Genomic DNA, 15330 nt, shown 5'->3' with positions numbered 1-15330 from the left:
TTTAGAAGTGTATATAATATATACGTTGAACAATTTATACGCATTTACTCAGATGGGCTTAAGAAATAATTCTCAACAAGGAATTCCAAGAATCAAAATGCTGAACGAATATACTTGTACATACGGCAGGTTATTTATAAATAATACAGGCAACATCTAATTTATTTGGAGATGGTCATAAGAGGGGGGAGTGTTTAAAAATAGAACATAATATTTGACATGTGTGTGAGATACTACTACAGATTATTACACCTGCAAAACTAACCAAAAAAATTTGATTCAGCATCTAAACATAACTGGAATTTGAGGGAGGCAGGCAGTGTGATGAAAAGGACTGGAATTTGAATGAAAAAGAGGAAGGTTGGTTACATTCACATACATAAGTAAGGAACCTCCTAAGAGGTAAAATGTTAATACTCATTTTGATAGATCATAGCGTACTACACATTTCAAGGTCGGACTTTTTCCATCAACATATATTCGTTTGTTTGTATATATGTACATTGTGCCTAATACTCAGAATAAGAGACTGAGCAATACATAGGTGAGGACACATTTCTTTGCAAGCAATTGCATACTTTTATGATCCTTCCTAAAAAAAAAATAATTGAGAATGCGGAAAGGGGAGGAATGTAATGAAACAGCAGAAAACAAAGCAAAAAAAAACCGCCATGAAGTATGCATATGTATAAATCTACTATAGGTATTATGTACATGAATGGGAAACACTAGAGGCCAATATAAAAAAAATAATTTTATTAATCATTGCATTTTGTCCCAGAAGGAAAAATAATTTCAAGGATGTTTATGTTTATAGGCTGGGGATTAAGTAGCCACAAATGGAAATTTGACACTAACTCGAATGATTTCAGAGGAACAAGACGGGAGGGAGATATTAGTAAGTGAAATCTACGAGAGATGAATAGCAGAGCATAGCAGCTTATTAATTAATTATTATTCAAAATTCATACTTAATTATAGGTAGGTGATAGAGTGTTCATTTTGTCTTGTTTCGTCATATTTAGTTTTGTATTTATTTCGTCAGGAAAATAAATGATTTTTATTAGACGAAGAAACAAAAAAATAATGTTTCGTTTCCTCTCGTAATCGTCATGTCAAAAACATTTGGGAAGTGAAACTGAAACTCTGTGTGGTTCATGACTACTTACATAGACTTAGAAGCTAAGGTACTTGTCAACTTGGAATGATAAGATTTTTAGTTAAGATAATCCTTGAGTCAAAAAATAGATTTTAGGACACACAACACAATGATCTCAGACACACACTACAACAAGAAGAAATAAGAATATTCACTGGTTTCCGCCACTCGAATTCACTTTGCAACCCCTACTGCAAAACATCTACAGGATTAATGATATATATACAATAATAAATATATAACGATTTTTGATCAAAGCAAGCAGTAATCACACTACTACTAAATAGACATACTAGTAGCGGTAGGAGCAGAAGACGTACATACTACATATGCCTTGTGAACGTGGTAGTGTGTTCCATCATAGTCCCATGCTAAAAATACCGAGCGCACGCAAGCCAAATGTACCTTTTACGAATGTGTACGTAACTTTGAATATTTGAAAAAAATATATATGTAAGCACTTCCCGAAAGAATCTTCTCTCATATTATTCCTTATATAACACAACAGGTCAAATGAGTCAAAAACCATCATCATCCATTTTGAAGTCATTTTGGAGAGCACTCCCTCCTCCTTCCCTCGATAAAAAAATATACGCTTATACAACGAAACAAACAACCCCCTTTAATCACTTAAGCAATGTACGAATCTAAAAATATGACAAGGCAGGTATTACATTTTTGCAAATATTTCTAGGAGGGGGAGGAAGAAGCCGGTTTTTTTATTATTTCTTAACAGACTGTTTATTATTGTTTCATTAATTTGTTGCTGAATTTTGTTTGTTTTTTCCTCAAAGGAATCCACCAAGCAACTGAGGAATAATGGATAGATAAAACCCTCAGCTCATTACCTATTAATATGTCCTCCTCATTTTCATACTTTAAATCGAAGAAATATATCTATTATGTGTTCTTCCATTCTTAATTATTAACCTTTAATGAAATATCAGAAGGGGGGGGGGAGACTCTGGACATAATGGTAGTAAACAGCAAGTATCATTCAGGAAGAATGAACATGAGCCTCAACTAGTCTTGTTTCACTTCAACTCACACATTCTTCATATAAATTATAATACTTATACTATAGGCTATTATAGTACCAAAGAAGGGGACGACTAACAGTAACAGCTCTACAGGAAACAAACTGAGTAAAGAGGGTGGTGAATGAGTGACGGACGGACAGATGAACAAACGATATCTTGCTCCTTTTTCAGTGAGTCACCAGTCCAGGTCTTGAGTGGAATGTGCAAAAAATACAATAGTTTAAGCATGTATCATTATTTTATAGCAAATAAATATAACTACATTCTACATATGTAGTATGAGCCCCCTTTAAAACATGTCAATTTAAGGTTCAATTGAATTTGTATATGTATGTTCATAAGAGCTGCATTAAGCTCTATGGTAGTAGCAATTGACATATATATATGTATGTTAAATTAGACAATTGTCAAAGTAATTCAATACTCAAGCATGATGAAAATGAACTCGCTACAGGATCGATCCATCAACTTTAAATAAATTGAAATTTAAGGATTTTTAATGATCAGTATTAAAATATTCATTGACTTAGTTTAATGCCCATGTCTTCAGAGGAAAAAGAAAAACTCTATGAAAAGGATTCATTCCCATTAATGCTAAAATCCTACACACATTCTTTAAAGTACATCTATGTATTTAAATCGAATGGATAAAACATTTGTGAGTGAAGTAATTCATTAGTACAAGAAAGTCCGAAATACCTTGTTATATGAAGTAAGACAATAAAATAATGATTTTAATAGACTATCATTCCTAAATTCATTAGTGCCGATGGCGTGTTTAAGCACCCCAGTATCCAAACTAGTTAAAACATTAGAACATATATACAATATATCGGATAACGACGTTCATGAAGATATATCGTTTTTTATTCTTCTTCTGGCATGAAGTACTTTAAAAGTTGATATTTGTAGATTTATTCAGGGGATTCATTTAAAAAATACGGGTAAAGATACTTTTTTTTTTTTTTTACTTACTACATTTTATGTCAGTAGTCAGGGAATATGTGTACAAAATTTGAGACTTAATCAATTTTTTATCCATAAAATCTCATTTCAATAGAAAGAGTTGTTATCAAACTTTATTTAACTTCGAAATTTATTATTTTCAAGCATGCTATCCCTTAACAAATTTTGCGACATATGTTTTTTTTTTTAAATTATCATTTCAATAAAAGGTGTTAATAATTTTTTATTATCAGCGCTAATGGGAAAATTCAAATATCAATGTGTTTCATTGGCATCAGCATGGACTTTTAGACCGATAACCAGGGGTGGCTGGAGGAGTTGTAGCCCCCCCTCTGGAGCGAAAGGGAGAAGTATTCATACTTCATTTATTTATAATCCGTTTATTAAGGTTCAAAATCCAAATAAAACTTAAATTTCAACTGAATAATTGGTATTTTGTAAAATAATTTCATGATACAAGTACCTCTACAACAAAATATACATCACATTCAGTTGTTACGACGTATATATTTGTAAGATTAAATTCTTCTATGAAATTATCCAGTTTGAAGTAAGTTTAAACTCGATTTTGAATTTTAATAATCGGTCAACAAATAATTGATGTATGTATACCGGAATATTTCGCTCCAAGACTCGCAACAACCCACGTGTTTTTTATATGTTTAAATAAAAATAGTTTTGTTAAATCGTTCCTCTGTGGAAATTAATATATGTAAACTACTGAATGAAAATTCAGTACTCTTATAACTTTTCATCTAGTTATCAATAATTGTGAAGAAAAAGAACCAGCAAATGTTTTTGCTAATTATTTTATTTGAACGATGTATTTTTGAAACAGTCAAGTATTATAGAGTTAGCGAATGATATACATATTCGATTACCTAAGTAAAATATATGCATACATATGTAAATTCCATGTATTAATTAATATCTCCGAACCTGATGTTTGCATTCCACTAGGCATTTTTGTACGAGCTTACAACCAAAAATAACTACGTATTTGATACAAATAACCAAATGATGATTTATTCATACGGTTAAAATAATTTTATTGTTTTACATCTAATGGTCATATAGATGAGATTTGTGTAACAACACAAGGAAAAGGCAGGAGCGAGGCATATGGTATTACTGAATTAATACCGTTGTTAATATCAGCTGTCCGTTAAATGATTTTAGGTGGAGCAATTGAATACCTACCATAAAAAGGATAATTTTCTACATGTAAAAAACTTAGGTTCAGTGAAAATATTGTAATTATATTCAAAGTTATATTTATTCCTTTTATATTACCTTTTTAAATCAATATATACCAAAAATAGGCGAGAATTCTTCTTTCAGAGGGAGATGTTAACACACCCACCCATGATTAAATAATCAACAAAAAAGAAAAAAGAGAAGAAGCGCCAATCGTTTTTATTTTTCTTATCACTAAACTGGGGGGTTTCTTTAAATTAATGGGTCCTTCGAATACAAATTTTCAAAATAAAACAGTGAGGGGCAATCACAGGATTGATTTTTTTTTTTTTTTTGGGGGGGAATATAATGTTTAATTTTTTATTCCAGGGCTGAATTTCCCAAATGACCTTTTTAGAAAAATAAATTTCCCCTTTCTTTAACCATTTTTATTTCCTACAAAATTATTACTTTTGGTGATATAGACAAAAACAATTGACTCAAATTTTATATGTGGTATTATTGATAGTAATGCTACAAAGAACTGAAATGTTGGAACTGTAACTCAATCTAATTCTTAGCTTTGAGGTCTTAAAGATGATAGAATTAATTGAAATTAATCTTTTATTTGTGATATATCTTTGAAAAGCATATTCATTATTTTCATTTTATTTTTGTTATGAAAAAAAGTTAATCATGTTTTAGTTTTTGATCTACAATATTTCAAGGTTAGAGGGTATTGATAAGTTTTTTCTTTTCTTTTGAAATTCTAACCATTTTAAGATGGAATACTTATAAATGTATTAGTTTCAATTCTAGAATGGTACATTGGTTCAGTCAAGCAATTAGCAGCTGTGTATTTTCAACCCACAGTTTCAACAAAATTCAATTGTATAGTAAGTATATATATTACCAGTATAGAATGGGTATCTTAAAAAAAGAAACCGAAAATCAACATGGTAACCCTGACAATTTGAAGAATGTTTTGGAGGACAGAAGGGATAATTTTCATAATGTTTCATTAGATCAATTACAATCAGCTGTGACAAGAGAGGAAGAAGAAAATAATATAAACAAGGTACTTTGATGGAATTACTCCGATGTCGACAACAAGTTATAACTCCGCAACAAATCCTCTGGGTTACGCTCCGTCTTTTATGAGCATACACGAACGTTCAAACAGGTTTGGAATATTATTGAATGCACTATAAAAGGAAGTTAACTACTCAGGAGTTAAATAACAATGACAACTGCACAGGAACATAAAATTACTTCTTTATACTACCAATTACAAATTAACGGGCCAGCTAAAAAACACCGGATTTTCATCACTGTATATTACTATTAGATCCATTAATTAAGTTTTTTAACCCTTTTGATGGAATATTTCTGACTAAAGAAAAATTTCAATATTCCAAGGTACTCAAGTCTCAATGCTGTAGACTAGAAACTCATGCAAATCCACCCTTTCTCATATTTCAATGTCATACATTGAACTTAGCAAAACAAAAGTTCACCTTGAAATTTATATACTTTTTACACACAATAATTGAAAGTAACGGTTAAAAGTGACGGGATTTGTTATATATATATATTTTCTTGGGGGTGGAATAGAAGGTTCCATTGAAAAAAATATTTAGAAGCTAATTTAACAGCTCACGCATTTCTAATCAATGTCATGTTCTTACACCAAACATTACATTTCTAACGTATTATCTATCAAAACAGTTCAAAATATCTTACTTAGAATTATAATATTTGAAATTGATGTCACCCAGGCTCGTCGTAAAGACCTCAAAACAAGCCAAAAGTGCAGTTGAATGCTTAATCTGAAATAAATGAATACTTTTGCTTGTATGCATTAATCATAACTTTTTTTACACCCTGAAGGGGCGGTTGAATGACTTCACGTAGTAATTTTCAAAATTTCACGCACGATTGATTTCAAAACATATTGCAAGAGTCCTGTTGTAATTTCATTATGAAATTATGTTATATGTTAAAATGAGAGTCAAAATGTTTATGGACAATTTTGTTAATTAACTTCAAAACTCCAATTAAATATATTAAACTAAAATGTATTCGATAAGAATGAAGGGCAAGGAATAATAAAGCATTATATGTCCACAGGATTTATTTTGGGGGAGGGGAGGCCTTAATCTTTAGGGGTCGGGCCTGAATTTGAACAAATTACTTTTTTTTTTTTTAGAAAAGGAATCTTGGAATTTTTTAACCCGTTTTTCTATTTTAAATGTTTCCGGTAATTTTTGGTTGACAATAAAAAAGGGGATTGAGGGGGCTCAATCCAACAAATCCCCTGTATATTTTATATTATTCAAATTAGATCAAATTTTAGATAATTCAAAAGATGTAAGACCCGGGTGCTCTAAAAAACATAGCCGTATCTCACTAATATGGATACAATATGTACTCCTGTATATACACATCTAGGGTAAACCGAGATCTATCCCTCTACTGAAACACGATGAATGATCAAGTAGTGTTTTGCTGATTTGAAATTTTCACAATTATTTGAATGCGGATAACTGCAGAATTAATTATGCTAGAGTACACTAATTGTTCCCATCTGATTCCCTGTTCTGAAATTGGGATTTTCCCCCCCATTATTTAAAAAAAAAAGTGCAACACAGAGGAAAATGGAAAGCTAGGCCGGATAATGCAAAAGCTTTTTATCCTTCAAAAGTCCTAGTAATGTTAAGACAATAATCAATATTATCAACTCTGGATCTGTTTATGAAAAATTAATATTTCTCTTTATGAGGTAAAATGGTTACTCCGTTTAATATGCTATTACTATCTTTGTTATTCAATAAAACCAAAAAAATAATAACAATGAATTTGTTCAGGATCTGGATGAGGTCAAAGTTTGTTCCACTTATAGTGCACGACCCTCTATAATAATTTTATTATTTTTTTGTCATTATTAAAAACAAACACTTTTTATTTATTATCACCGTTGTAAAGTAGTTTTCATTTTTCTCTCAAAATTGTAGGATCTGTTCATTTTTGTTTAAATAAATCAGTAATCTCATTTTTATACTATCTTTTTTATTTGAAAAAGTATCGGAACATCGATACCAAAATTATTTTCTTTTTTATTTATTTCCGATTAACATTTGATAACACAACAAATACTAATGGTAATCCCTTTTGTCTGTGTGCGACACACCCTAGTTTCTCCAAGCTATACACTAAAGTCTAACAAAAAGCGTCGAGTAATATTATTTATTTTATTAATCAATAGCTTAGTTATTACATTTTACTCCATGGAAAATAAATTAAGGTATCTATTATTTAGAATCAAGAATAATAATATTTCAATACCCCCTATAAGAGATATACAATACTATTTCAGTGGCGAGTTTCTTACATTGAATAATGAAAGGTGAATATTTGGAAATTAATATACAATCCTACCCTTCATAAATGGATCTCTACTAAATTTCCTGTATTAACATTTTATTAAATCATTAACTATTTTTGGTCCTGGATCCTCTGAATACGACTAGAAAATGTAGTTTTTTACTCATTCAATAATGAAAACAGGAGTTTCCAACTTTAAATCGTTGAATTTACAATCTTAACTTTGTATTCACTAGTACTTACAAAACTATTTATTCTCTGGTTTACAACAGACAGTTGTTAATATATTATTGTCATGTAGCTGGAACTTCCACAGTAGATGTACGTTAAATATTCTTAGCACTTATCTCTAACATAGAAATATTTGAAGTGAGATGCCTTTTTTGAAACCTGGAATTGACTCATATTACCCCAGGCTCAGCGTTGCATTAATATAAATGAAATTTAATCGTTTTTACTTGTCTACTAATTATGTAAATGTGTATATACAGAATTATATAATTGATAAAATGACTTGGATAGTCCACATAATGTGAGCAACAAGTGTTTGTTAGGGTTCGCTTTGCAAAGTTTGACAAATCTATGCCTAAACTCCAATTTGTACCAGATCTAGATACACCTGCTAAAAATTGAGGATTTGGAAGCCTCAATACATTATCAGAATAATCCACTTTGTGTCTTAAGTTTGGGGTAAAAAATCACCCTTCAAGTTGGCAAAGGAAATTTTTAAAAACATAAAAAGAAGCTTGATTTTTTTTTCTCATTGTTTAAAAAATATAAAAGTTGATCGACACTTATATATTTTTAAACAATGAATAAAAAATTTCATGCCCATGGCAAATATTACCCTAATTAGTGTGCCTTATATTACCCCCACAGAGCCATTTCATGTATTTTCTTATGTTATTAAAAAAATGATCATCATAGAAACTTATACACATAATTTTCCACATTGTATTCTATATTTACTATTTTATCTTTGTTTATTTATCTTCTAGAATGAACAGTTAAGTGTATATTAGGGTGTCTCATATTACACAAGTTACCCCTAATATTATTACAGTAATATATTACTAACTAAAGAGTTACTACTCAATACTGGTCACGACATTAAGTTTGTAAACCACTTCTCTCTGGATGGTTATGATCCATCTCTAGATAGATCATAACCATCCATTATACCAAATCTTTGAATCCCGCAACAAGTGAAAAGTCTTTGATTCAAATGGTAAAATTGGCTTAGTCAAAAATTAGTCCGGATATTTTAGATAAATTAAATGTAAGCCAGAGCCATTAAAAAGGTTTATAAAACACGAGGGTAGTTACATAGACAAATAAATTCCTGTGTTATTTTCAGTCTGTATTATGTTATTTACTCTTTCTTAAGGCATCATCAATTTCTTGACATACTGTATATGCTATGGATTAAAGTATTGAATATACCCTGTTTTACGAACATATATCATTCATTAGCCTTGAATTTAGAGCAAATTTATAGGATTAATATATGTTTCTTACTTTTTATATTTTTTGGATATGGATAATACATTTTCTTCAATTTCTGACTTGCAATTAGAGGTAGAGAACTTGTTGAGCTGTTGAATCACATTGGAGGAAAGGACTTTGACGTCTTTAAACTTATTTTCACTTCTTTGAATATCATCTTTTAGTTTCTAAAAAAATGATTAAAAATTCAAAGATTAATACTTATGCATATAAAACCAAATATCAGGAATCTTACATTCAATTCCGCTCTCATTTCTATCATTCGCTTTAAGGATCTAAACGTAACATCTCCACTTGTTAAAATATTATTAAACTTATTCAGGAGGGAATCAAAACTCTTGAATTTATTCTCAAAGTCGTCCCATTGGAGTGCTAAAGCAGAAGCATTTTCTTTCTGTTCCTTGAGATCCTTCAAATTCTTATTAAAGGAATTATCAATAAAGGAAACTTTTTCCTCTATGTATTGTCTGCTAACAACATCGGCGACGTTCTGAATCTTTTTAGACTTTTCTTTCATGGTATCAAGTTTAAGTTTTTTCTCCTCAATATTTGACATTGCTGGTTGAATTTTACTAATGTATTTCTTTAGAGAGGGGAGAGAAGTTACTTTGTCCAAGGAAGAGAGGCCCTCAAATGTCAAGTCCTTGTCTTCTAAAAGAGTTAGAAGGGACCTCCATTCACTAAAATTTTTTTCAATGGAACTTTGTTGTAAAACAGCAGAGTTAAATGTATTTTTAACCAATTTATTAAAGGATTCTCCTTCCTGTGATTGTTTTTCCTGACTCTCTTGTGTCAAAGAGGGCCAGATCTTATGAGCATTTTCATGTATCTGATTTAGTAAGTCTCTTAGTTTAGTTTCTTGATTAAAATATTTCTTAAATTCTTCCAGCTCTTTTTCTAGATTTAAAAAATCTACTCCTCCTTCGGACGGTCGAAGCTTCATTTGAGCTTCTTCAATCCAAGTATTTAATCGTTGCACAATACTATCATAAGTGAGGCGATAAATCTTATTTTCCTCGAGATATTTTTGTCTCTCTGCTAATTCATTAGGTACTGTAGATAAAACAGCTTGGGCAGAGCTTCTCAATGGAGCCAAAGCCTCTTCACTTAGAAGAAAATTTGATTTGCAATGCTGCTTTAATTTCTGAAGGTAAGAGTTAACTTCTGTTACAAGAAAATCATGTTCAGTAATTTTTTCTTCAACATCCGACACGGAGGTTGTTAATACAGGACGAGATTGAACAAATTGCTCCTTTGAACGCAGCATTTCAAGAATTTTCTCAATTTCTCGCACAAGTTTATTAGTTTCTGATGCGTTTTGAACATGTTCCTGTCTTTTTCTTTGTATGGCTGTCTTTAAACTATGGACTTGACTTTTTAGGCTTTGGAGCTGGTCCATTACTTTATTTCTATCTTTAGCTGTACATTCAGATGCTATCAAATGACCTTTATCATTAACTAAGGCTAATTGGGCTTCTGCATCAGTTATTCTAGCAATAGTTTCATCATATTTCTTCACTTTTTCGGAAGGATGAATATTTGATCGTTCCACCTCTTTGACAATTTCAGTATAGTTGATTATGAATTCAGTTAGGCCAGCGGCGATAGATGAATATTGTTGTCGAATAGTGATGAGATTTTTTGTTTTGGCCATGTAATTTTCAACTTCTAAGATATATTCCTCTTGTCTTTGTAGTAAAGTTCTTAGTTCCATGACATTAGCACCCGTAGAACGATTCAGTTCTTCTAATTCAGCTTTAAATCTGCGAAGATCATCAAGAATTTTTTGGAAAGATGTATATGAGTGCTCAGCATCTTCTACTCTAAAACCAATCGGTCTATTAAGAGATCTAATTTTATCATGAACTTCAGATAGCTTAGTAGCGCTTGCTTGAACTTTGGTGGCAGTGTCTTTAAATCGATCGATACTACTCATCATTTCTTCAACTTTTTTCTTTGATGAATCAACGACCAGATTCATTTTATCACAAATTTCATCCATCTTGCTTTGAAGGGTGAGCTTATCAGAATCTGAGAGTTTTGATAGAAGATCGTTTCCATAAGCCATGACTTTCGTAATGACTTGTCTATAAACATCCTCTTCACCCTTGACAGATTCAATTTTGCTTAATTGCTCTTGTAGAGTTGCTATATTAAGAGAACCTCGAATTTCAGATGAGATTGCTGTCTCAGATTTGTTAAGCCAATTAGTGCATTTCTCAATATCTCCTTCAAACTCTTTTCTTGGGTCTATAAACTTTTCTAACTCAGCAATTCTTCCCCTTATTTGTGTTTTAAATGATTTCACAGACTCATCAATTTCTTTAGTTAAACTATTTATATCTTCAGATTGTCTATTCTTAGACAATGATAAAGCAGATCTATTTAACTTTGATATTTTGTTCTCCTCAAGATCTTTGACCTCATTTTCTATTTTCTTTAGCTTTGAAATCCTTTTTTCTATTCCGTGAGATTTGAGAGGATCAAATTCTGTATACGGTTGAAATTCAGCAGATTTTGATTTGAGCCAAGTTTTTATGGATTCATAATCTGTATCAAATACCATGCGATCTTGTACGTCTGAAGATAATTTTTTTTGTTCATTTTGACACAAATATACGAGATTTTCTCGTTTTTGCTTCAAGGATTTGACTTTATCGCTTAAGCCATTAAACTCATCGGGTTCGAGATCAGCTTTAAGCGTATTAATCTTGTTCTCTAAATTGTCTATATATAATACTTTCGAGTCTGCTTCCTTATTTAGAGAGGTTATATTAGAAATGTAATCTTGAAGTTCAGTAACTTCAGATGGAAGGTTTCCTTGAGATTCAGTTACATATTCAATATTACTATCTATCCAATCATTGATGTTTTGAATATTAATCTTCGAATCCTTACAGCTGTCTAATGTCATAGAAATAATTTGTTTCTTGCGACTTATACGTTTTTGAAGTTCATTCATTCGTCTTTCTATAGAATTCGACTGTTCTTCAATGTGTTGACGATCCATATCTCCAACTTCCTATATGTATATAATTTGTTGAAATAAAACTAAATGAATACTATATATGGATTTAGATCCCGCATACTTTTAAAATTACAGACGCTTTCTCCTTTATTAACTTAGATGCATCTTTATTAGCTTCAAAGTCGTCTTCTATTTCCCGTATTTTTTTAAGTTTAGATTCCACTTCAACGCCTGAGCCAACTTCAAGACTTTCAATTGATTTTCCTATTCCTTCAAACCAAGCTTGAGCTTCAGATATTGCACTTCGATAATCATCCATTAACATGAATTGGTTATTTTTCTTATCCAATAACATGCTAATCTAAAAATGAATAAGTGACATGCATGTAATCAAATATAAGTACACATATATTGTCATAATTGAATTATTGATGTAAATAAAGTATGCTTACATGCTCATCTAATGTGTCCAAAGCAATTTTTAGATTATGATCTGGGGTATAATTTGATGAAGCAGATTGCTTTTGTTCAATTTCATCAAGAACATAATGTTTTTCATGAATGGTAGTTTTCATATTCGTAATAGAATTAATTTCAGTTTGAGCAGCATCGGATCGAAATTTAGCTGGTTTTTTGAAAAGCTCAGCAACATGATTTTCTTGAGATTGTATCCACGAATCCATCTTATCCTTCGTTTTTTGAATGTCGTTCATTTCTTGTACTTGTGAACCTAATGCAGACATATTTGATTGGACCTGTAATGATTTAATCCACGATATTATTTGTGTATGATGTATAAAATAAAGGAACACAAACAATGTACAAAATGCTAATAAAACGCTTTTGAGGAAAAACAAAACCATTATATTTAAAATTAAAATATCACTTCAAATAAAATTTGTTAAAATAAATGATCAAAAACTAAAACAACTCAATCAATCAGGTAACTTATAAGGACATATGGGATTTAAAATTCAGAATCAAATCAAATACTTAAGGGTGGTTGTAGTAGTAAGGAAGGATTCAAACGACAAAAGATAATTAATTTTCTTATTCTAAATAAGACTAGCTTCACTCTATCAAAATCTAAAAACGAGTATTAATAGAAGGTAGCAAATGAAGATCACAAAAGGATGATACACTCTAACCTGATCAATTAGATCTTCAAGTTTCGTCTTTACTAAAATTTCCTTCTCTGATATATGTGTATTGTCATTATCTGTCAATGGACTACCAGGGCGAGAGATAGAAGCAGATGCCGCTTCACAAATTTGAATTGCAGAAGAAAGACGTGCTTTTTCTGATTGTAAACGGTTGTGTAAACCCTAAGACAAAACCTTATTCATTAAGAAATTATACAACGATGAGTATTTTTTATTTATTTGAATTAATAAACAAATAAAAAAACAACTCATCTACACTTTGAAATTTACTCTGAGTTTTTCCAATTCATTGTCTGGTTCTGATGGATCTTCCATATTCACATTTTTAATCTGGGAGTCCCAATCGTTGATATTTTCCAAAATACTCCCAAGTGTTTCTTCATATTCTTTAAATTTAACCAAAGAGTCTTCAAGTCTACCATTAATTTGAACAGCTGTTTTTAAAAGGGAATTGTAACTTTCTTGTACATTGTCTTGCTGTTTTTCTATTTGGCCTCGAATGTCTGGATTATTTGAAACATATTTGGTGATTTGCCTGATGCCTTTATCTCTCACAGAATCAAGAGTTTGTTGATAGTTGATAATATTTTCCATGAGTTTAGAATGTTGATTAAGTTGCTCTTGTGTTTGGTCTTTATTAGTGATATACAAGGAATTATGAGCCATAAGTTGAAATGAAACTTGAAGAAGCCATTTTTCAGTGTCTTGCATGCTCTGATAATAATAAGTGTACTCTTGTATTTCGTCTTCAATATCCTTTTTAACACCTTGTATTTGAGATTCAATTGACTCAAAATCTTTTTTTAAGATTTCAATTTTATGTGAAACATTCGGATCCTTGGATAAGGAAGAACCTTCTCTAACTAAACATTGAAGTTCTTGTTTCTTCTCCGTTATTTCTTTTTCGAAAGCATGAACTCTCTCAAGTTGTGTTTTCATCTCTCCAAGCTCACCAGATAGATTTAAATCATCTTCCCAATAACTCAAACGACTTTTATGAACATCATCTATCCAAATTCTTATAGAAGAACAACTCTCATTAAAGTCAGTCCACCTTTGAATAGCAGAATTAATCTCCGATATATTCTTTGTTAAGTCGATGGATAGATCTTCATACTTTCTCCTTAAATCTTTCATTATATTTTTCATGGAGTCTTGCTTTTCTTGGGGTGCATTGATATCTTGTCTACTATAAGACTCAGAAACACAGTTTAAAAGATGCTGACCTTCAGTCATTCTAGATGTTACACTCTTGAGTGTATCTAATCTCTCTTTTAAAACCTCCTGACTACCTTCAATTGCAGCAGAGTCCTGTAAAGTTCCACATGCACGATCATACCAAACTTCAAACTCTTGTTGAGCCTTATAAAATTCGGAATCGTCCACCACAGATTTCTCTGCTTTGGAAAGCAATCCTTGAATTGAAGTATACAAGTTAGTGTAAGATGTTTGGATATCTACAGTTAAGTCACGAACACGAAGACATGCTGAGTATTCCATTAAGATCTCACATTTGTCGTTTAAGTCTTCCATTTCATACTTTTGCTTATTAGCCTCCTTCAACAACTCACGACGCCTTTCCAAGTCCTCAACGTCAAACTGATCGTCACAATTTCGCTCATTACTAAGTAATCCATTAAATTTGGATATCCATTTACTCATGTTTTCATATACACTTTCAAAGTCATTCCATGCGGTAACACATTTCTCCAAGTTTTTCTTACACTGTTTGGAATTATTTCTCACCTGGTCATAATCGTATTTCAGTTGATAATTATCTTGTTTTATTGTGTCTTTTCCTTCGTCATTCGTTGTCTCTAAAACTGGAGCACTTTTTTCTATTACATTTTTTACAAATTCATCCCCGTCTGTTAGACTATCAATTAGTAGTGATAATTTTTCATTCTTCAATATAGCATCATCTCTTTCGCCATGTGAATCTCCATATTGCTGGAGCTCCAATTTAAC

At 31.1% G+C, this 15330-nt stretch overlaps 1 protein-coding gene across 1 annotated transcript in view; it reads right to left on the bottom strand.

The window, feature by feature from the left end:
• Positions 1-15330, bottom strand: part of Msp300 (Muscle-specific protein 300 kDa) — a 68479-nt gene that overhangs the window by 28167 nt on the left and 24982 nt on the right. Inside the window, 6 exon segments of the mRNA XM_071891172.1 lie at positions 9244-9398; positions 9467-12253; positions 12321-12560; positions 12652-12954; positions 13348-13524; positions 13633-15330. Coding sequence (XP_071747273.1) covers positions 9244-9398; positions 9467-12253; positions 12321-12560; positions 12652-12954; positions 13348-13524; positions 13633-15330 — 5360 coding nt within the window.

Source organism: Lepeophtheirus salmonis, chromosome 9 (assembly GCF_016086655.4).
Source record: "Lepeophtheirus salmonis chromosome 9, UVic_Lsal_1.4, whole genome shotgun sequence".
In the NCBI taxonomy this organism is placed as follows: domain Eukaryota; kingdom Metazoa; phylum Arthropoda; class Copepoda; order Siphonostomatoida; family Caligidae; genus Lepeophtheirus; species Lepeophtheirus salmonis.
The sequence above is the reverse complement of the archived record's forward strand: the minus strand, read 5'-3'. Positions and strand labels throughout refer to the sequence as shown.